The sequence below is a fragment of the Onychostoma macrolepis genome, chromosome 16 (assembly GCF_012432095.1).
Source record: "Onychostoma macrolepis isolate SWU-2019 chromosome 16, ASM1243209v1, whole genome shotgun sequence".
NCBI classification, from domain to species: domain Eukaryota; kingdom Metazoa; phylum Chordata; class Actinopteri; order Cypriniformes; family Cyprinidae; genus Onychostoma; species Onychostoma macrolepis.
The window spans coordinates 10,032,948-10,057,875 of NC_081170.1; the positions used below are offsets into that span (position 1 = coordinate 10,032,948).

At 34.5% G+C, this 24,928-nt stretch overlaps 1 protein-coding gene and 1 long non-coding RNA gene across 11 annotated transcripts in view; one reads left to right on the forward strand and one right to left on the reverse strand.

Moving 5' to 3' along the window:
- Positions 1-681: 681 nt before the first annotated feature.
- tsnare1 (T-SNARE Domain Containing 1) overlaps positions 682-24,928 on the reverse strand; it is a 138,641-nt gene continuing 114,394 nt past the window's right edge. For 7 of the 10 annotated variants that reach the window (XM_058747950.1, XM_058747948.1, XM_058747953.1 and 4 more), the window contains 3 exons: positions 21,342-21,451; positions 2,098-2,122; positions 682-1,710 (listed from right to left, as the gene is read on the reverse strand). In XM_058747950.1, the coding sequence (XP_058603933.1) occupies positions 21,356-21,451 (96 nt within the window). In that variant the 3' untranslated portion in view covers positions 682-1,710; positions 2,098-2,122; positions 21,342-21,355. The remainder of the gene's footprint in view (positions 1,711-2,097; positions 2,123-21,341; positions 21,452-24,928) is intronic. The other 3 variants (XM_058747952.1, XM_058747949.1, XM_058747958.1) reach the window with 3 other exon arrangements.
- On the forward strand, positions 4,796-6,585 carry LOC131522451 (uncharacterized). The gene is made up of 3 exons (XR_009266534.1): positions 4,796-5,075; positions 5,809-5,864; positions 6,393-6,585. It is a non-coding gene; the product is annotated as an uncharacterized LOC131522451 (long non-coding RNA).

A 24,928-nucleotide genomic window follows, 5' to 3' on the forward strand; every position in this document is an offset into this window, starting at 1 on the left:
AAAGGATAGAGTAATGGCTGCTGACAATTATTTTTTGTCAGCATAGTATATAAAGTTAAATAAAAAAAAGTAATAAACTTCTTAAAAAAATTAAATAAAATACATATAAATAAAACTTACTGACCCCACACTTACCTGGTTCCATTGTGATTAATTAATATATATACTATATAAAAGAGGAGCTGAATGCTTGAATAATAGCATGAAAGCAGCCCTACTTGTGTACTTAACATCGCATTCCTTTAACCAGCTTCTACAGTAATCCATAAACACAGCAGCTAAGCATTAACATTCTATAGCAGCCATCAATGAAGTACCAGCCGAAACTGCTATGACAGAAAAAGCTTTAACTATACCAAATTCAATTTTTAAGTTGACTTTCTCAGCTCACTACAGAGATCAGCCGACAGTTAAAATAATCACTCTGTGGGGAAAGCATAGTAAGCTTGTTGCTGTGCTGTCTCTGAATGAATAGTGTGCCATGAAGTTCCTGTCTCATATTGATTAGCAGGTGAATGACTGAGCCAGTACAAACCTATTATTTCTATTATTTGTATGTCAGCTCTCTTTCCATCACAATCTGCTGAAGTTATATGAGCTTTGAGAGTGTGTGTGCACAAGACAGCAAAATAAATGGAGAGACTAGTGTTTTTTTTTGTACTGTTTAATAAAAGCCAGCAAATAAACAATTAAAAATCAACTTAAATAATGGATATTAAGAGCAGTGCAATACAAGACAGTACTGAACCTTTGAAATATTATTTCATAAAAAAAAATCTATGATATTATGGTTAAGCAAATGATAACAATAACTCAGTTTTCTCTCTCAACAGGTGTTCTATAATGGTAGACTACCTGCTGCATTCAAATGTCAGTTTATAATACCAGTTTTTGGTAAACATAGACAGCAGGTTACAATATTTAAAGAGAAATATACACTGGTTATGTTTCTTTATAACAAATAAATTGCCTTATAAAGAATGTTCCTAAAAAGAATGTCACTGTTACACTTTTGTCACAGATTATACATTTGCACCCTAAAAAAATAAATATACACATTTTGAACACAGTGTAAGTAGCAAAAAATCAATATGAGCTGATATAAGAACTAGCATAAGACTGATTCTTGAGACATGGGACAAAACACAGAATAATCAACATTTGGATCAACATAAATCAGATGATCTTCACATAAATGTACTATTTTCTTTATTGTGCGTATATTTTTCTCATAACCTTGATATGTTATGCGGTCATACAGATTGTAAAGAAATAATCAGTTTGAAACTATCTTTTTAATATCCAAATTGAATTACAGGCCAGTAAAACCACAGCCAGTTTTGTCTCTGTACTCAAGAATCAGCGATAAATGACGGAAAATATATTTTAAAGTCGTCATAAAAGCCTACAACAACATTTAGTCTATTTGGATTTTGTTCTTTGATTCGAGTCCACTTTGAAGAGGTAAGGAGCAATTAATTGCACATTACAGTACAAAGCACTGATTAAAAATAGACTCTTTTAATGAACATTCACACACACACACACACTCACATTTCCATACATGCATACACAGAAAAACACACAATCTGACAGAAGTATAGACAGAGATAAGAAGAGACGGAGTGAGCGCAGGTGGACCTCTACGTACAGACTCTAATTTTGATGGGAAGTTGAGGAGGGATCACAGCAGAGTTGAAACAGAGATCTCTGAAAGAATAACAGAAAAAGGTCAAAGGTCACAAAGCATCAAAATCAAGAACACGTTTCTGATATCTGACCCGAGTACAAAAAGAACTGGTTTCAATGCAAACTGTACATTTTATTATAAAATTGTCCTGAGGTTTGGGTGATGTGAATTATGATTTGTGGTCAGAGTTTTAATAAAGAGCAAGCCTAAGTTTGGAAGTGAAGTGGTTCATTAATCACCCAACTAGGCAATCCATAAAAGGCCATAGCTCATCACTTTCATCTGAAATTATCCTTATTCAGAGCGCAAACAAGAAACCTTTAAGTAAATGAGAGTTAGGGAGGCATTATTCCTTGTCACTAGATGTGGGTTAGTATTCAGTGCTTGTTATCCAGCATCAAACTTACATTTTCATCTTGTGTGGTAGCTACGCTAGAAAAAAAAAAAAATATATATATACATATACATACATACATACATACATAAGTATTTTTGGCTAGTAATTGTGTCTTGTTTCCCAGTGAAAAGTAATTTATTCCTATGATGGCCAAGCTGAATTTTCAGCAGCCATTATTTCAGTCTTCAGTGTCACATGATCCTTCAAAAATCTTTTTAATATGCTGATTTGCACAAGGAACTTTATTATTATTATTATTATATCATCAATGGTGAAAACAGTTTTTGCTGCTGAAGTAACAGTAAAGTCATATAAAATGTTACAAATTATACATATTACATATTATGTAAAATAAAAGAATCCTTAAAAATGTTAAATCCTTAAAAAAAGTTCCCACAAACATATATCAGGCAAAATATTAAACTGGTTTCACTAGTTAATAATAACAATCATTAACACCGAAGACTGTAATAATGTCAGCTGAACCATCACAGGAATGAATTAAGTTATAAAATATAATCAAATAGAAAAGAGTTATTTTAAATTGTAATAACATTGTTTTACTGTATGTTTGATCAAATACATGCAGCCTTTCTGTGCATAAGAGACTTCTTTCAAAAACAATAAACAAACAAACAAACAAACAAACAGATACAGCAGGTGTGTGTGTGTGTGTGTGTGTGTGTGTGTGTGTGTTTTCTTAACCCTTTCACACGTGAGTTTAAAATATTCTAGCTGAGCCCCCGGTTTATAGCCTTATTGTTTCCATGGCGACGCGTCATGTTTGTCATGTGACACACCGCAGCCACGATAGTGCTGTATGACACATGAATTGCTTTTATTTCGTTTTTTTTTTTTATTATTAATATTCACAAACATACTCGCTATATTATGAAATATCTGATATTCCGATTCTGAAATATGTGCAAGTAAATGTATTTGGTTGTTTAAACACGGTCCGTGTATGTTGCGTTCATTCGTTTTTTGATTTAAAATTGAAAATAGAAACATGAGAAAACGGCACGATTTTCGTTTTTCGTTTTTTCAAAAAAAATGAAAAAACAAGAAATCGCCTTGATTTGCCGTTTTTACATTCAGGGGTTGAAAATGGATAAACAGCTCGAATGTTCGATTTCCACGTGTGGGAGGGAATGAAACGCCCCATTTCACTGATTGGTCAAGCAAAAATGAAGCGGTGCCGTCATCATGTTGTCTTCAGTTTTGTGCAACAGAATAAAAGCATTTATTGCAACTCCTGCGTTCATCTCCCTCTCATCAAACAACCAGACTAACAAGTGGCTTGACACAAACCATTCTGGGGCAGCGCCTAGACAAGGGCTTTACTCCTGTGTAGGCATAGATTCTCTATGGCAAATATTAGGTGCTTATTGCAGAAATATGTATGTATCTCAGATCTGCCGCCACGTTACCCTTTTAGTCTATTTCTTTGGCTCACAGCCCATTTTATTTAGCGGTCCAGTTATCAAAATCTGTGTGGCAAAGCTGCGTGACATTTACATTATAGTGAACATTTACATTATAGTGAAGTGCAGACCAGTATTGATTTTAGCGTGAGTTTTTTTTTCATTGAGAAGTTTATATGATACTGTCATTATCTAATGGCATGTTACACATGTATATAATGCATGCTATTTTTATAGAAAAGGGCATTTTCTAACTTTATAAAATATGTCTGTCACCTTTAATATTAAATTCCTGAATTTAGTCAATATTTGAAAAATATGACATTATAGGTGTTACCAATTAAATCAGTACCAGGCAAAGCCATCTTTGCACTGTGGCACAGAAGCTGCATCTTAAGTTAATGTATTTACAGAATTAGTGCTGCTCAGACAGTAGTAAATGCATTAACACAACAATTTCATTATGGAATGAGATTGTTTTAAACAAAAACATTTTGAGTAGCCTACAGAAATATGAAATGAGTGACAAAATGAAACAACTGGATAGGCTACTTGAATTATGAAGGTTAGATCGCCAGTAGGTGGCGGCAAGTCATTGTGTTGATGAATGAGTCATAGAGTCATTAATTCAACCGATTCAGGAGCAAAGCAAATGGGTCATTGAACCACTCACTCAAACGATTCATTCAAAGACTCGGATTCATTCAAGAACGAAACGCCTGTGTTTTAAGTCAAATAAAACAGACTGTTTTGTGTCTAAAATTAAATCAATTTATACTCATTATTAATGAAACTGTACTGTCTAAAATAAAAGTTATGACTGCTGGATATACTAAAATCAATACTGCTCTGCGCTTCACTATAAAGTAAATGCATTTGTCCAGTGTTGTCCAGTGCGTCACGCAGCCTTGCCACACAGATTTTGATAACTGGACAGCTAAATAAAATGTGCGGTGCGCCAAAGAAATAGACTAAAAGGGTAATGTAGCTGCAGATCCGAGCTACATACATATTTCTGCAATAAGCACCTAATAATTGCCATATAGAGTTTATGCCTACACAGAAGTAAACCCCGTTCATTTCTTAGTCTGGTTGTTTGATGAGAGAGAGATGACATGCAGGAGTTGCAATAAACACTTTAACAGCGGAGGACACTTCTGTTACACAGTACTAAAGACGACATGATGACGGCACCGCTTCATTTTTGCTTGACCAATCAGTGAAATGGGGCGTTTCATTCCCTCCCACACGTGAAAATCGAACATTCGAGCTGTTTATCCATTTTCAACCCCTGAATGTAAAAACGGCAAATCAAGGCGATTTCTTGTTTTTTCATTTTTTTGACAAAACGAAAAATGAAAATGGTGCCGTGTTCTCATGTTTCTATTTTCAATATTTAATCAAAAAACGAATGAACGCAACGTACACGGACCAAACACTTTTATAATGACCGTGTTAGTTGATTTATACCGGGAGATGGGCGCCGCCATGTTTTTTCGCGCTGAATCCGAGCTGTGGGATTTACACCACGTAAATTCATCCTCCCCTCCCGAAACACGTTAAAGTAAGTCTCCAGTAAACTGGGAGAAGAGCAGAGTAAACTTTATTGTTACCTACACTATGTGTATATGATATCAATAAAACATGTCGTCAGATTATATTTGTAAGGATCATTATTGCTGCTTCCATAGACATCAGCGCATATTTTACAAACTATAAATGTGTGGTTTTGCTAGTACTTATGTGTATTTAAATGTCTGAAATCTAAAATAAGCATTATATGGTTGAAAACACTGAATAAGTGATAATATGACAAGAGCTCGCGCGTCTGATCTGGCTCCGCGCCAGAAAGCAGATTTGAATTCAGCAGTTGATGACGTGATACACTGAACGTTCTAATCGCACCGGTGTGATCGTACACGTTAAATCATTTGCCAGATTGTTCTAAGCATAAATTAAGGCTAATGCTTTAAAAAATATCAATAGGATATGAAACAAACTTAATTTTTATATTTACTTTATAATGTTCCAACTGATATTCGATACAACAGCACTCTTGTTAGTGTGATATTCCTTAAATATGTGACTTGTCCCCATCAGCAGTCCATCTGTGCAATAGAATGTGAACGATTCTGTAAGCAACTGACCAAAACGAATGAATCAGCTTTTAGGTAACTTGGTATGAGACCAACCACTAAGCACCTCCCACTGTCTGCACAATTACCTGGATGTATGCCCCACATCTTTAAAAGCGTTCCATTTCACCCACCTTCCTCTCTGTCTTTCTTCTCCCTCAGACTCATTTCACTCACTGTGCCTAAGGCTTCCAGGTCACGTCACCAGGGTCTGAACAGTAAGTTTGATCTCAAATGACCTGTCTCTGCCCGTCTGGGTCTGCAGGGCTGATCTGAGGCCAGTGCTGACACACGGAGGACTCAGAACAGTCCAATAAAATAAGAGTGAAGGGCACTGCAGCCTTTTGATCTGCTTCTTTACCTGCTTTAACCTCCCCACCCATGTGGAGTGGCTTCTCATTCACGCACACACATAATAACAGAACAATAGAAAATCTATGAGGATTGTGACAATAGGAGATTAGGAAAATAAATTCAATAAAATGGAAAAATGAGGTATACAGTAGGCATACAGTATTTACTATAAGTGGGATGCAACAAAACAACTGCAGACAGACATTCTATAGAAAAAGTCTGCATACTTGAATGAATGCAAAAAACAACAACAAAAAAACTGTTATTTAATTACACAATTCATTTGAAAAATATTTTATGCTCACCAAGGCTGCATTTATTGATTAAAACATACAGCAAAAAAGTAATATTGTGAAACATTTTAATTGATTTTTAAATGTAATTTATTCCAGTTGTGGAAAAGCTGAATTTTTAGCAGCCTTTACTCAAATCATCAGTGACACAGGATCTTTCAGAAAACAAGTAAGTAACATTTAATATTATTATAATGATTATTATTATTATGTTGTTGTAGGTGTGCTACTTAATATTTTTGTGGAAATCATAAAACATTTTAGGATTAATTGAAAGGTGCTTTTTATAATGTGAATTTAATATTATTTTATCATTGCAGAACAATAAAATAAAATAAAATAAAAATTAAATGAAAACAAAACAAAAATGTCCTGAACCCAAATCTATAAATAGTAGTGTATATGCAAACAAGGAAGTTCTTACAAACAATAAATGGACATTTCAGTCTGCTTTTGGACTGTTTGGTCTGTTTCTATTATACGAATAAAAATATATTTTTCAAATTGTTATAGCAGGTCAGTTTTGGATGAACTATAACTGTAAGTTGGTGTAATTTTAAGGTGACATTTGTGAGATGTACATGCATTTCACAATGACAGACTTTTCTATTCCAATTCCCAATACACACTATTTTAATGTCATATAAATGTTTGTGTTCTCATAATTGTTATTGCCACACTGAGATTTGCAATATTGTTTCAAAAACAGCCAGATACGTGTGACTAAACATCTCATATGAATTCCCGTAATATCAAGAACAACAACAAAATAAATGTCAAATGATGATTCTGACAAAAAGGAGAGGAGGAGGTTTTTAATGTGTGTGTGTGTGTGTGTGTGTGTGAATCTGGAAAAAATAACGAGTGGGAGAGGCAGCGAGAGAAATGACAGATGAGCATTATGTGAACGTCTGACAAAAAGGTCTCAGAAACGTCCATCAGTTGTGAAGTCATTGTCGCCACTGTGTGGGAATCTTGGCTGAGCCGATGAGAGAGAGTGGGCAGTAAGTGAGGGGAATGGTAAAGGGAGTAAAAGGATGAAAGGATGGGGAACTGAGAAAGAAGGAACACCTGCTTTGAAGTGACAGAGATCAGAGGGCAACCTCCACCCAGGCTGTCTCTCTGGCCAAGAAGCTCGCTCTGCTGGCTACGTCCACATCAAAGGCTACTTCACAGCCACCGCGGGGAGGATCTCCCCCAGCCACCGAGCTCACAAGTCTCGCTCTTCCTGCGTGCCAACTGTGCCACTAGCCATTATACCAGAGTGGAAATGACATGAGAGGGGAGCTAGAGAGCCTCCAAAACAACTCACAGGCTTATGAGACAGAGTTGAAGTGATGAGGAATCTCCTCAACATAAGCACATAAACTGGCAAAGCAGAGCTATAGCTCAAGACGAGGGTGCAACGGGGCCAAAGCTCTTGGGGTAAAAGGGCCCGTCTGTCGCTATGCACTGCAAATCTGTTCTAATTCATTATTTCATCGCGTGCAATAAGCAAAAGACTGAATTTTAGGTAATTTGAGCAAAAATTGAATACCTTAAATGTTGCATATGTACTGTATGTACTTCAGTAATCTTTAAATATAAAAAAATAAATAAAAATAAATTAACGTTTAATCATTTGCTCAACAATGGATCCTCTGCAGTAAATGGGTGCCATCAGAATGAGAGACCAAACAGCTGATAAAAACATCACAATAATCCACAAGTGAATCACATGACTCCAGTCCATCAATTAATGCCAGCAAAAAGCTGCATATTTATAAGAAAACAAACCCATAATTAAGGCATTTTAACTTTAAACAATCGCTTCTGGCCAAAATACGAGTCCATAATTCAGTTCCACCGGTGAAAAAGTCTGTCCCCTGTTATCCTCTCACTACAAAACCCACCAATTCCCCACTAGGGACTTTCTTCCCTTGTAAATGGTGCTTGATCTATGCATATTTCTCTCCTGATTGAGGTGAGATGACTTTTTCACTAGAGAATGCAATATTGTGGATATACTTGGCATTTACTGTAGCTGGAAGCAAAGGTCTGAAGTTAAAAAACCCATCTTGATGATACAAACATGCAGTTTCTCACTTCACAAGATGTTAATTGATGGACTGGAGTGGTGTGGATTACTAATGGATTATTGTGATGTTTTGATCAGCTGTTTGGACTCTTATTCTAACGGCACCCATTCACTGCAGAGAATCCATTAGTAAACAAGTGTAACGTAAACAAGTGTAATATAGCAAGTGCAATGTAATGCTAATTTTCTAAAAATTTGTTCCAATTTAAAAAAAAAGACATCTCTTTAAAAGGATTGTTCACCCCAAAATGGAAATTCTGTCATCTTTTATCATATGTGACCCTGGACCACAAAACCAGTCTTAAGTCGCTGGGGTATATTTGTAGCAATAGCCAAAAATACATGGGTCAAAATTATCGATTTTTCTTTTATGCCAAAAATCATTAGGATATTAAGTAAAGATCATGTTCCATGAAGATATTTTGTAAATTTCTTACTGTAAATGTATCAAAACTTAATTTTTGATTAGTAATAAGCATTGCTAAGAACTTCATTTGGACAACTTTAAAGGCGATTTTCTCAATATTTAGATTTTTTTTTTTGCACCCTCAGATTCCAGATTTTCAGTGGAATCAATGGAAAGCTTATTTATTCAGCTTTCAGATGATGTATAAATCTCAATTTCGAAAAACTGACACAAAAGACTGGTTTTGTCGTCCAGGGTCACATATCGTTCCAAAGCTGCATGGCTTTTATTTTTTTCTCACTTGCAAAGTTTTTTTTTTTTTTTAAATCAATTATTATTTTTTTTTAAATTGGCACCCACTGACTCCAATCACAATTGACATTCATTTGTGAAATATGCCTGCACTACAATTTTAGCTCCAAGATTCAGGCAGTACTGCACTAAAATCAGAATATCACAGGCATTCTTATATAAATACTCAGTTATGAGGTTATGAAATCTCAAAAGTGATTAAGAAGTGATAAAATTGGCTTAACATTTGCTGATGTGTTATTTTGAAAAAGCGTGCACTTAAATGTGACTCAAGAAATATCTTGCTTAGCAAAGTATTTGCTTATTCTTATCAATATAGAAAAGAGTTGTGCTGCTTAATATCTATCTATCTATCTATCTATCTATCTATCTATCTATCTATCTATCTATCTATCTATTTGTTTGAGAGAAGATTCAAGTAGCTACTTTGGAAAAGTTCCAACATAAGAGAGCTGTAGAAAAGGGACATGGAATAAATGGAAAGAAGATGGGGAAGGATGCCAGGAAATGTTGCATGCCATTTTCAATCGCTTTATCTCCGTAAGCATGACAGTTCAATGTATCAGAACATATGCGCAACTGCAAGTCCACTGCTCTAACATGAATTTAAGCAATCAACAGATGAAAATAGCTGTTGGGAATGTCAAAAGCTTCATATGACAGATTTAACTCCAGACCAGGATAAAAAGGGTTTTCTGCTCTATTTTTCCAAATCCAAGACTTCTAAGATTTAGTAGTTAGACGCTATTCGGGGCAAATCAATGTGGACAGATGGGCCCCTGCACTCCAAAAGCATCCGTCTCGCCCCATTTCCAGTCCACATCCAGATGCCTTTTCCCGATAGCTCATATCAATCAAAGCCAAGCACTCTTCACAGCCAAAGTATTGATTGTCAGAGAGGGAATTAAATGGTACCTCCACACCTCCACAGACGCAGAGCGAGTGCTCTGTATGAGTTTAAGGCAGAGAGCTGGTTGAAACTTCACATTCTAGTCCAGCCGCCCACATTCAAGGTAAAAACATGTTTGGACACACCAGAATGGAGTCTACTCACTAAGTGCATAAGCTTTTACACCTCCAACAGTGAATAGACAATCTATCTGAGAGCCATTCGAACATATTCCTGTCAACCTGCCCACTTGCCCTGTTGAAAAATATTTTTTTCCCCCATTCCTAAAAGCACACACAGAGTGTCATGCTAGTTGTTGGTGCTAGATGGGGCAAGTAAAAGAGTCAAATCAGAAACAAAAAACAAAATGCTTATTTTTATTTAAATAATAATTAACAGGATTATTTAATAATTTAATGAAAAGGTTAAAAACATTAATACGATATGAATATTATTAGAATTGAAAAGAAATGTTCTTTTTTAAATATATATTTTTTATACTTGTCTAGTGATGGCAAAGCTGAATTTTCAGCAGTTTTTAGTCTAGTTATTAATATGCTGAAAACAGATTTTTCTGCTTAATATTTTTCAGAAATTATGATATACTATCATTCAAAGGTTTTGGTTAAATATGATTAAGTAAGTAAGTTAAGCACCAAAATCATTTTCAACACTGATAACAATAAGAACCATTATTATTTTTGAGCACCAAAAATAAATAATTGATAATAACTGAGCACCAAAAATAATTGATAATAATTGAGCACCAAATCAGTATTCTACAGGATCATGTGACACTATTAAAATGATATCTACAGGATCATGTGACACTGAAGACTGGAGTAATAATGCAGAAAATTCAGCTTTGTACTATTATTTGACAATATTGCTGTTTTTCCATTATTTTTATCAATTAAATGCAGCCTTAGTGAGCATAGGTGATTTGTTTTCTGAAACATGAACAAAAATATTAATTATTCCAAACTTTTTTTTCTCTCTCTCTTCAGTGTACATACTGAATACTGTATTCTGATTTGTGCTTTTCCTCTAATAATATATTGCATGGTGCATATTACGTTCATATCTAAAAATGTGACAACTTCAGTGTGCATCATTCTAAAGGGAATGACAACTGTATCAAATTCTTGTCTAATCTTTCCCTGTGGTCCCCGTGGATTTGACGACTCTGCATTGATCTTTCGACTATTATGACACTTTTAAGTCCTCAGTCTTTTTAATGGTGGCGTCTAGCACATTAAGTTGACCAATCAGCTTTAAGTAATCTCTGCTCTTCCTGGAGACGCCAGCTGAAGCTGGTAGGGGGCCGTCTCATTGTGACGCCTCGAGAAGGATATCCAGAAAAAAAAAGAAAAAAAAGACAAGTGTGATTTCTGTCATCCTCCGTTTCAGAGAGATGTCCTCTCTATCTCTCTGTTTCCCTCTATAAGCTACTAACATTTAGGTTTGGGACTCTGCAAACTTATAATACCTCCGCCGCACATCTGTTTCTCACATGGGAGCTTCAGTGCCTGTCTCTCACCCGGAGAGTTTGTCGGTAATCCCCATGAGTAAAGTTCAGAGCGAGCTGACAGCACTAAAAAATAGATAAATAAGGATTTTCATTTTTCACCCTGTAATGGAAAATTGCACATAACATTTCTCACTCAGCATTTATCCTTAATAGCAGCTGCAAATCCATATCCCCTAATTTCACAAAATCACTTCATTGCAGAGACATGAGCATTTTTTGCAGGTAGGAAACACAGTTTGTTAAAGCTTTTCTTACTCCTTTCTTTCTCCTTTTTTCCACTCATGACAGAGAAATCGATATAAAACATTTTAAATGCACTTGAAATAACAGCTTCTGTCAAATTGCTTTTTTTTTTTTTCAAGAAAATCACTGTCATATTTCACTCAGCTCTGGCTGAATTTAAAGAAACACATAGAGGCGACAAAAGGTGGAAAGTGAGCCAGCAAAAATGAGCCAACGGAGCATCAGCAAACCTCATCACAAGTGAACTCAGAAACTTCTATCAGTCAGTGGAGAAAGTGAGTAATGTCTTGCATTAAGTTTGTTGTTTATACTTGGCCGGAAGCAGTGAAATAACCCTATTAAATCAAGTAGTCGCCCTGCCATTAATCTCAATGCAGCTGACTAGTTCCTCAAAGCTAATGGGGTTTAGAATTTGCATCAGGCAAGTTTACCCACAAAGCTTTGCCTAAGAGGATTTTAGTCCATACAGAAGGCTTATTGTCACACTTGTTCATGGACGTGGATTAAATATACTAGGACTAGCACACTGTGCTAACTCCAAACTGCCTTTCATTTCTGACGGCTGCTACTGGCTAGTAGCAAGTAGAAAATGACCTTCACTAATGTGCTGGTAAGTTGTAGGGCGGTTAAAGATCAGGGGACGGTCGCAACAAAGCCCTTAAGCTGAGAAAACCTTATTATAAGCACAAAATATTTTCTTAACCTAAGGAGTTTGTTGCAACTGGCTGCAGGCTAATCTAGTTACTGAGTTTTCTATTGCCATTCTGCCCTTGAGAGAAGCATTTAACCCCAGGCTGTTCAGATGGGAACTTTTCCTTCAGCAGTGTACTATAGATTGCTTTAGATAAAAAAATAAAAAAATAAAAATAAAAGAAGGTGCGTCATATGTAATCAAAACAACGTTGACTCATACACTGATTATACAATTCAAATTATTAATTGAAATACAATAATAGCATAATTTACTGGCATGAATGTAGTAAAAGTAGTGTAGTCTGTTATAACACATCTATTAAACTAATATAAAAATTCATTAATGAACTGCGCTTATGATATTATAACAGAACAACATGAATTAAATCAGATGTTTAGTGCTAGAAGGTCTGATGTTTAGCACTCTAGGCACCCTTAAATATTCTCTCACTCTCTCTGTGCCTCTGTCGGATTTCTTTCTTTTCATCTTTGCAGTGTCTCATCATGGTGAATACCAGCTCAGTGTTGTCAACTTAGCTTTTTCATTTGAATAAGCCTCTTTCTGCAGGAACCTGTCTGCTCTGTTTCACTGAGGCTAAATCAGCTTTAGCAGCTAAATATAAAAATGTTTCCTGAGCATTAATTCTTTAATATTTATCAGCGAAAAAAGGTGCTTGAAATTCAACTTCAGCCCTGCTAGCAGTTTAGAGAGAGAACTACAAGCCGCACATAAGCTTCGATGCCTCAGTTGATCCTAAAAACTCAAAACAGAGATGGATGTGTGTACATGACTTGTGCTGGAACACTTTACTAATATTATTTAAAAGAAAAAGTCAGGCTCTCCTGAAGACATGACGAGTAAAAAGACAAATAGGAATAAATAATAAATAAAGGAGGAAAAACAGATGACATTATCAACAAGTAGCTGATAGCAACATGTTCATTGTTGAGATAAAAACACTGAATATGAAGTGAAACCAGAGGGAACATTAGGGCTGAATTACTGTAGCTATGCACTGATAGCTGTTTTCCACTGAAATGGTGCTTGTGATTGGCTAAGGGATCTGTTAAACTTTCTCAAGACCAGAAAGGTATGTTAACTGAAAGTAAAACTAATATATATATATATATATATATATATTTATTTATTTATTTATTTATTTATTTAGATAATTTAATTAAATTTGAAATGAAATAAAATAAAATAGAAATTTAAATGAATGAAAATCAGAAATGTTGTCTTGGCAACTAAATGAAATAAGCACTAAAATAAACTGCACTAAAATACAAATACATTAAACCTAAACGAATAGTAAAATAACAGGAATACAAAAAAAAAAAAACTCATCTACATTTTCGATGGCATTTCGATGGTGAGTAATTTTCTGCAATTCTTTTTTTTTTTTTTTAGGTGCACTTTTACTTTAAGTTTTTTTTTTTTTTTTGCCTTTTTGGGGGTACATGGAGGGAGGGAGGGAGGGAGGGAGGAAATAAAGAAACAAACAAATAAATAAATAAACAAACATTTTTTTTTAAATTTTGTATAAAGTTGAAATAAAATATAAATAAATATTAATAATAAATAAATAATGTAAAAAATATTATATGAAAAAATAAAAAATTAAATTTTGCCTTGGCTACTGGTAAAGTAATACTAAACCTAAAATGGAAATACAAATAAATTACAACTAAATAGAAATATAAAACTAATATAGAAAAAAGTCAAAAGCACATAAAAATACTAAAACTAAAATGAAAATTGACAATACAAAATAAAAGCAAATGTAAAATATTAATACATACTATAGTATAGGCTTGTTGAGTCATTTAGCATAAAGCACTAATCAAAGTAATTTAAAAAGCTCTGGCAACATCAATTAATGAACAATGAGCTAAATGATCTTTAAATAAATTCGAGAACAACTGCACATTTATATTCTTTCCTTCAACTTGCGTTTGCCTTGCCTTGCTTGTTCTAAATGATCTTTAAACCATCTCAGAAAGTAATTTATACCTTTCATAATACCTTCTTCCTCTGAACCAGTCAACATTTCCAAAGGCATCACGCTAAGCCAGGAGCAGCAGTGATGGAAGAGAGACATTAAAGGCTTCTAAGCATAAGCAGAGGTAAATTCTGCCCTCCTCCCCCTGCCCTTCCCAGCATGCCTGTGGTGGGTGGCTGGGTCTGTTATGTCCCTTCTTTCCGTGACAGTGTCTGGCTGCACGGTTTGACTGCAGCCCACACTGCTGCTTCAGTGGAGGGTATGGTGTCCGCCCACACAGGTGCAGGCCGGCCCACTAATCCGCCACTCAGCGGTCAGTCTCAGACATGATAAGGGTCAAACTGAGACTTGGCCCGGCCGTGCAGTTCTATGCCGGGGAGAACCGGGGAAGTGTGCTGGCTTCGCGCCTTTCTGCCACGTTCAAAAAGAGGCAGCCCACGTGAGGTCGGACACAGACCATGGGTTTTATGTGGGCTGTGCATGTGTGTGAACATTCGAAAAATACAAACCGATACAGAAATGAATGAAAGAGCCTTTAGGACTGGGAGTCCTTTTTATACTCTGAAAAATGTTGAATCATAAAAATCCCTTGGAAAAATATAAATTTTTATAACATTTGAATTCTTGGTTTACACTGTGCATATATATAGTGCTTATTTGTCAGGGTCTGCAGTTAATCTGCATCATAAACTAAACTGTTCTGTTTCTATGGCAGCAGTGAAGTTCCAAGAAGTAATTTCCTCACAGATTTTAATTCCCTTCAGCGGATCTGGCTATACTTTTCCTAGAAGCTCAAAACATGAGGGCTGTAAACAAGTCAGTGAGGAGCTATAGAGAGATGCCCTGCTGTGTACAAATGGAGGTCTTTGAGGCCAAAGTATCCATTTATTATTCAATTCTGGTTCCTTTTTACGCAGTACTGAGTGATTTTCAGGTATGTCCGAGATTTTTGTCTTTACACAATAGTACGGCCAAGATTTTTATCTTAAAAAAAAAGAACATAGTCTCTAAATGTAAAAAGACAAGTCATATTTGTATGGCAAAATGTATATACATGTTTTTTTTTTTTTCAAACTTATGCAATCGTAGTCACAAAACCCTGTGGATAAAGATTTTATGTGATCAAAAATAATCATAAAAAAACATAAGCTGACAATACAGTGCGCAGACTGATGTTTTTTTTTTTCTTTCTTCATATACATGTTCAGATATATTCAAATACAACAAAGGCAATTTGAGGAAGGCAAATATCTTATTTTGATATTGTTCTGACATTTAATCCATGGCAAAATATACCAGCAATAAAACTGAAAGCAACACAATGGGACTGATCTCCTGTTTTATTTCTAGTCTAGTCAGATTTTACTATATTTTGCTCTGCCAAATGTACCCATAAAGACAGAAAACCCTTAAACAACAACAACAACCAAAACCTACATGGAGACTCCAAGAGGAAAACAGCTTCAGAAACTGATTTAATAGAGCTGTTCAGATTGTAGTCCTATAAAACCAAGAAGAAAGTTAGTAATTTCAGGCTATGAGGTTTTTTTTTTTTTTTAATGTGTTTATCAGTAAAATAAGGTCCATGTCATTACTTAAACATAAATTATACACAGTGAACACTTCAAGAATGAATTCTCTAGTTTCTGCAGTTTTTAAAAAGTAAGTTGCTAATATCTTCACTATCATTCAAAAGTTTGGGCTTGGTAATATTTTTTAATGTTAATTAATAAGTCTCTTATGCTCACCACGGCTGCATTTATTTGATCAAAAATAGAGTAAAACAGTAATATTGTGAATTATTAGCATTTAAAATAACCGTTTTCTGTTGTCATATATATATAATATATGTAATATATTTTATTCCTGTGATGGTATTGGTAAAGCTGAAATTTCAGCAGTCATTACTCCAGTCTTCAGTGTCACATGATCTTTCAGAAATCATTCCAATTTGATGCTCAAGTAACATTTCTTATTATTATCAAAGCTAAAAAAAAATTAAAAATCACTTTTGATTGAATTAATTCTTAAAAGAAAATAATTATATATACATTAAAAATCAGTAAGATTTTCATTTCTTCTGCTCATCAAGGATGCATTTATTTAATCAGAAATACAGAAAAAAACAGTAATATTGTGAAATGTTATTACAATTTGAATATACTGTAAAATATAATTTATTAATGTGTTGCAAAGCTGAATTTTCATCATCCATTACTCAGTCATCAGTATCACATGATCTTTAAGAAATCATTCTGATTTATTAACAATATACCGATTATTATCAATGTTAGAAACGGTTTATGCTGCTTAATATTGCCACTCTCAAATTGCTCTCAATTTCACTAGCTCAGAGCAGAAGGATCAGCTGTAGTTAGCTCACGTCGCTGACATGCATATTGAGGGATCTCTTTCACCCAAATGAATCTGTAAACAAGATGTGAGGGCAGCACTGGCAACACAACTCGCAGGAATAAGTGTCAAGGAGCAGTTATTGTGTTATTTAGAGCAACATAAAGAGCAGGGCTATTGATTTGAGAGGCAAAGCGGCTCCCCGGTTAGTTCTGTCATTGCTGAATCATTAAACTGATATATTATGCACTATGCTCTTCCCTCTGCCACCCTGTCTGTTTCCAACCACATCAGTCCAGCACATTTCCAATAATCCTTTGCTCCTTTTTAATCCTTTGCTCTTTTGCTTTTGTGAAGGATCTCACTGTTAACCACCCAAGTTTGTCACATACTGTATAACTTTTTTCTAAACATCTAAGGCTGAGTGTACACCTGGTTTAACATCCAGTTAGGGTGATCAGCTCATAAGCTCATACTTCTGCTTACACCTGTCATAAACATTCATCATCAAATACATCTCCTGTGAACCTTTGATGAGTAGTTTCATAAATATAGCCACTATTTTAAGGCCATGTCTTCAGAATGTCTGACAAACTAGATTAAACTAGTTACTTTTGGGATTCAAATTAGACCACTCTTTGTTTTTATGCAATCTACCGAGTTATGACTGACGTACGAAGTTACGATGAAAATTATTATTTTTTAAATGCAACTGGTGATTAACTAACTAACATTAAATAACTAAATACATTAATTAAACCATTTGAATATTCAAATGTCAAAAACCACAGTAATTACAGTAAATAACCACTAGAAAAATAAAATAATTATAACAGTAAAACATATATAAATTAAACACAGTAAAATAAATAAGAATGAGAAAAATATGATTAATAAACAAATTACGGTAAAAAAAAAAAAAATTTAATAAAAATGTAATCACAGTGAAAATTAAATAAATAGATAAACAACAACTACAACAAAAACATTTCAATAAATCAATCTTAGAAACTGACAGGTGTATAGTAGGTCCTTGTTGTCCAGAACACACGCATTATCATTTACACTAAACTTTAAAAATTGTTTGAATGATTGAATCTCAAAATGTTTTGGACCAGCTTACACCTGTATTTAGCTGTGTCTGCTTACCTGAACATCCACCTGATATGGATGTTACTATCGGGTTTAAGCGGGGTCTAAGGTACTGTTTGTCACCCAGGGATCATTTCACTTAATATTCCATAAAAAAGTGCACTGCGAACAGCTTGGGATTATAAGGAGATGTAGAAAAGAAATAATCACAAACTGTGCAGGGCATGAAATAAAAACAAGTCTCAGCAGAACCGAATGGCCCATGTTTACATAGATTCAGAGCTGTTAATTCTCTATAAATCTATGCAGCTTTTGGAGCTGGTCCCTAGCACACAAGCTGGCAAGCTCTCCTGAGCTTATAGTCTGTTATGGCACTGAACCAACAGTGCAGCTTAGGGTGAACCCCCCTTTCCCCACTCCTTTCTCTAAATACCATAGGGTCTGCAAACATGATTTGGTACACATTGCTACACAGGTCTCCTAAAGCAGTTATCCAGTCAACCTGAGAAATAAAAGACATGCTTAATCGGGAATTGAAAGGTGAGCAAAAAAAAATACGTGTAGGAGGGATGAATTAACTAAACAGCTCTGCTAATAATGTAATTTAAGTCATTTGACTGACTCTCAAGTCTTTCCAAATCTGTATGCATCTCTTTCTTCTGTGGAACACAAAAGAAGATATTTATAATTTTAGTAATATTTCAGTTTCTTTGTCCATACAGTGAAAGTCTGTAGCGTCCAACGTTATTTGTGCCCCAGTATTATTTAAAATATCTTTTTTTTTTTTGCTTACTGCAAGAAGATAAGGCCTGTTGACACCAAGAATGGGGAACAAAAAGATAAGCGTCTACACCAACGCATAATAATGCTCTGTTTATTAGTGTGAACTGCAGTTCTGTCATCTCCTGCTTCCATTGTTAAAGCTCTTGAAAGTCTCATAGATTCTGATTGTCTATTCTTATTTTGTTTATCAACTTAAAAAAAAGTTCTGATAGTGATTCCACTGATTCTGAAAGTGTTGTTATCATTATAGTAATAATGCATTTTGGTGTGGACTTCCTATTCTCATAGAATTAGAATGATTATTAAAACTTTATTGATATTTTATTTTGTAATTATTATATTTTTTAACTTAAAAAAAAAATGACTTAAAACTATTATTAAAAAACTACACTGTAAAAAGTGATGTTGACTTAACTTAAAAAAATTGAGGAAACCCGTTGCCTTAAAATTTTTAAGTAAATGATAATTAAAAATATAATAAGTTAATTGAATTGTCAAGTTCACTTAACCTTTTTTATATTATTATGTACTTACTGTAATAATTTTAAGGCAACGGGTTTCCTCAATTTTTTTAAGTTAAGTCAACTTTCACTTTTTACAGTGTAAGCTAAACTAGACTAAACTTTTATAAAAACTAAAACTAAAATAAATAATAATTAAAAAATATATAACTATATTTAACTATAACTACTATATAATAGTATCTCATTGATACTAAAATAACAAATGTATGAAAGGCCTTTATACAGGTTTGGACCAGTGTGATATTTATGGGTGAACTATCCTTTTAAAATAGGACCCACGTTATGCAGAAATGAGAACAACTACCTAGCAACCACTCAGAACACCATAGCAACCACATAACATGGCAGCACCTTCAGCACAGAAAGGTATCCATTACAGTTTCTTCTGAAATTAAGTGAAAATCTAGCATTTAATTAAGAAAAGACATAATAACAGCATAAATGAGATAGCTGTAGGTCAAAACAACAGAAGCGATGGAATATTGAAATCTCTACATCAATTAGTACTTAAGAGTTCTCCATTTGTGAACAGTGCATATGGCAGAGCGTGTTTGAGTTGAGTGATTTTTTTAGTGACAAAATCTCTCAACTGTTCTTATTTGCTCAAGCGCTTGGTAAAAGATGAGATCTTAGCACCAAAGTTCAAACAACTTATGCTCCCTGTTTCACTCTATTTCACAAATGCGAGTTAAGAGCTACTTAATTAAAGATGCTATCTGCTTTCAGTTTCACACACGCCGCTTAAAAGGAGGTGTGTGCGTGTTGCCAGAGGAAAAGCGGGAGAGCGGAGAGGGTACGGATCGATACGAGAGGGAGTCCAGGCTGTCACTCAGCCTCGTCTCCCCGAGGGAGGCCGCGAGAGATCGAACACATAGATAAACATCTCATGGAAATGGAGTCAGTCCTCACCCAGTTTCCAACACTCTTCCTCCTCACAGATAGATGAATGAGAAAAACCAATGAACTAATGAATGAGTCAATGAACGAATAAAAGTAGATTGTGAGGATAAATGAATAACAGAAGAGTGTAATTGTCAGTTGGCCTTTCAGAGATGAATGAGGAGGTAATCCATCTAACTGATAAAATCCCACTCCCCTCATCGAGGCTGCCCATGGGTGAAATATTAGTCTGAAGAGCTTTCACCGCATTGGCGTTTCATGGTGAAAAATAGCATCCTGATACGCCGGTTCGGGTTACACAAATGTCAAGAACCAATTAGGTAAGCAAGATTGTTTTGACACCTTTTTTTCAGATGATTTTGGCTGAACGTTTTAAACAAAGGGCAGCTGGCGACCTGCTTTTTGTCGAAGTTCATTGTTCTGCACTGCATTTTGGCGATAAGTGCACAAGGTACATTTTTTTAAATTATTTTATTATTAGTACCTGAAATGAGGAGACAAATTTTAAATTGGTATTTTAGGCCAATGTAACGTTTTCATTCAATCAATCAATCAATCAATCAATCAATCAATCAATAAAAGTTAAGAAAATGTTTTTAAAAAATCTATATTGTATTAAATTTTATATTTATTTTTTATGTTTTTGAAATAAGTCTCTTATGCTCACCAGGCTGAATTTATGTGCTCAAAAATACAGTAAAAACAGTAATAGTATTACAATTTAAAATAATTATTGTCTACTATTTATTAAATATATTACTCCAGTCTTCAGTCTCACATGATCCTTCAGAATAAATGGATCAAATAAATGTGTATTTAGTGAGAATAAGAACATTTAAAACATTTAAAATCATAATGTTTCCAAACTGGAAACTATACTGTACAGTATATATATATATATGTATATATAAATAAAATGACACATCAATTTGGACAAAAGTGAAAGAAAAAAAAAAACATTTATAATGTTACAAAATATTTATGTTTCAAATAAAGAACTTTCTCTTCGAAAACCTGGCAAAAATGTTTAATAATAATTATTTTAATAATTATAATTATTATTAAAATAAGAATAAATAATATCATTTTCACACATCATTTTATACGTTTGCTTAAAAATAATTTTATAATATTTGTTTTATTTTTATTCTGTTGATTTGTGTTGTCCCTACAGTATTTTTTCTCACTTTCTTTTTTATGTTGTTATTTTTATTACAGCCTGGGCACACCAGACGTAGCTCACCTGTGGTCTTGCTCTCATTTTCTGGCTGAGACTGCAATAATGATGATAAGCAAAGTAAGAAGCAGCACTCCAGCGATTATCAGATAACATTTCCTCCTCCTCAGCTGCCTCTGGAAGACAGAATAAAGAAGAAAAAGGTCTGAGATATTACTGTATGATTAGGGATAATGATAGTTCGCCCAAAATGAAAGTTATGCCATTTTCATATCATTCTAAACTTGTTAAACTTTTTTTTTTCTCCCCACTGTTAAGCACAAATAAAGAGATGTTTGGCAGAATGTTCATGTTGCTCATTTCCTATGTGAACGGTGACCAGGGGCTTTCATACTCGATAAATAAATAAATAAATAAATAAATAAATCTATAACAATATTCCATACAACAACATGCCCTAGATTTTCTAAAGCCATGCATAGATTGCCTGAAAATCTTCCTTTTCACTGAAGCTCTCAAATCTTATTTCTATATTTGAATATGCACATATTCAAATTTGGCGTGTTGTGAACTGCAGTGGAGACAATTCTTATAATCTATCCAGGTTTGAAGGTTTGAAAAACATGTAGGTGAGTGATTTATGCAAAAATAACATAAACAATGAGCTACTATCAAGATACCAAAAATATTAGTTAAGTTAGTAGTGTTTGGTGAGCAGGGGGCGATAGTAACTGAAAATGCATTCAGACAGAATCCAGCAGCATACTCTTAATATAGACTAATAACAAAAGCGAGACTCGTGAGTCTAATAGATTTGTACACAAAAAAAAAAAAAAATCTATAGAATAAATTCTCTCTCGGTTGCCCGCCACTGTTAAAATCAATAAATCAACAGTCATTATCCAGTACGAACGGCCCTTCTAGGTACAAAAGGACCCGCATGGAATAAAAGAACAAAATTACACCATAATTTTCCAAACAGGTTCCCGCCACCGACGCAATACCACAATACGAAATGAAGGTGCTGCCATCAATTGACCTCTATAGGCTCTCTCCTCAATACAGAGACATGCTTTGAAAATGATTTCTCAAAGACAGAATTGAATTGTGGCCTAGAGTCAAGAGCTGTTGGCCAAGCATGAGAGAGCCGCATTCTCGGGCGTGCTTGAGTTCTGGCTGAACGGCGTCCGTAAAACCCATCTGGCTCTCTGATGCTCTTCGCCTCTGATAAGGCTCCGCAGTGGGAGGAAACCCTGCTCTGTTTTCAAAAGAATTTTGGAAAACTGCCGAAAGTGTCATTTGGACTTTCAACGTCTAAGACTGAAACCCCCCTGCGGATCTTTTGCTTTGTTGTGTTGAGAAATTAAGATCCAGTTTAGAACCAACAAGTGTGGGAATAATAAACAACAGTGAATGGAATTTGCTTGCTGAGTGCGTTTCAATATAAATTTTTACAACTCGGCGGGCGGCTACGACATTTGGAAGCGTAGATTCTGTGTTGTTTTGAAATGCCCTTCCCCGCTCACCATCATTTTTTTTTTTTTTTTTTTTGATAAAGCCAAAAAGAGCAGCAGTCGTAGACCACAACTAGGCTGGAGTCTTTAAATCCTGATGTGCTTCAAAGCGCAATTCATCTTCTTATCTGAGACTGGAAACAGGCTTTCTATGTGGAAGTGTGCATTTGGGGGGAGGGAGGGAGAGAAGGAAGCAAAAAAAAAAAAAAAACTGCTGTCGAGTAATTTTCCGTTTAAACGTTCCACTCCACAACAATTTGCATAAGCAGCCCTGCGTCTGTGATAAGAAGATTGGTAATTTTCAAAGGCTCTGTAGGGATTGGGAATTAAAAGCCTCTCTCTGCTATCTCCTCTCTTGCAGCTGGTCACCACAGATTCCCTCGCTTCTTTCTTACATTTCTCCAAAACCGCGCCTTATAAACTTTCTCTCTCTCTCCCAGTTTGCTCTATCACTCAGCATACAGTTTCTCAGCGCTGATTTTCACTCTGTGTTATCCTGGGCCTGCTCTGTCATTCAGAGAAAACAGGAAAATAAATCAGGTAAAAAGGGAACAAAAAAAGCTTTAGGTGACAATACAACTGTTGCTCCATTTTGGAGCTTGAGTTTTTTCCTGATGCTGCGGTGGGGAAGTGAGGTGGAGATGGAGAGTGCAGACGTTCACAGAGTGAGAAAGAGAAAGGGAAAATGACTTAAGGATAAAAAGAAAGCTGATGGAGTGAAGTGCCGGCGAGAGGAGAGAAAAGGAAAAGGGAAATGAATTTTCTCTCTCTCCATGTACCCAATTTAGTCGAGCTGCAGTAAGAAGCACTAAAACTAAAGCACCTTGATATTGAAAAAGTTTTCAGGGTAGTCCTATATATGATTAAAGTACTGCATGAATATGCACTGATAATTCCATTAGAAGCTTTGATTTAGTTCTTAAAGTTTTTTACTTCGATTTGAATTGTAGAGAAATGCAAATTATACCATATTGTATTGTATACCGATACACTACTGCACAAAAGTTTGGGGTTGGTAATTTTTATTTGTTCATTTTTCAATTTTTCATGTTTTTGCTCACCAAGGCTTACCAAAAACACATTAAAAACAGTAATATTGTGAAATATTATCACAATTTAAAATAATGACTTTTTTATTTTATGTCTGTCGGCAAATCTGAATTTTCAGCATAATTTTTCCAGTCTTCAGTTTCACATGATCCTTCAGAAATCATTTTAACGTGCTGATTTGATGCTTAAGAAACATTTCTTATTATTATCAATATTTAAAGCAGTTGTGCTGATATAATTTTTGATGAAACCATGATACTTTTCTTTTCAGTATAACTGGATGAAAGGAAAACTCAAAAGAGCAACGTTTATTTGAAATATAATTTTTTTATAACAATGTCTTTACTGTCACTTATGACCAATTTATTGCGTCCTTTGTAAATATATGCTTTAATTTCTTAAATAACTAGTAATAAAAAAGGAATAATTAATCTAAAGAATGAAACAAATACAAATATATTAAATATTAATAAAATATTATATTATATTATATTATATTATACTATTGGCTATCAGTATTGGTTAATATCTGCATATATCTAATCATATATACATATAATTAAATGTCATATTATATTATAATACATTATTTTATATTATATAATTGTCAGGGGATACCAGACAGAGAGCCTGCTGTGACTGTCACAATTATATAATATATTTTATATTACATAATATTTATCAGCTATCAGTATCTGTTAACATATCTCCATGATTTAATGTATTAAAATGACAAAAGAAAGTCATTCACACTGTAAAAAGTGATAAGTTGACCCGTTGCCTTAAAATTCTTAAGTACATAATCATTTAAAAACAAAAAAGTTAAGTGAACTTGGCAATTCAATTAACTTATTTTTTTTAATTATCATATACTTAAAAAAATTAAAGGCAATGGGTTTCCTAATTTTTTTTTAAGTTAAATCAACTTATCACTTTTTACAGTGCATGTGTGATTAAGAGGCATTAGAGGAACCCAGAACGCAATTTTTAACGAGGGGGGCCCGAGTAAATATGCTGTTCAGGGGGCCCACAAACCATAGCGGCGCCCCTGCCTACACCTACCCGTCATATATTGTACAAAATTGTACG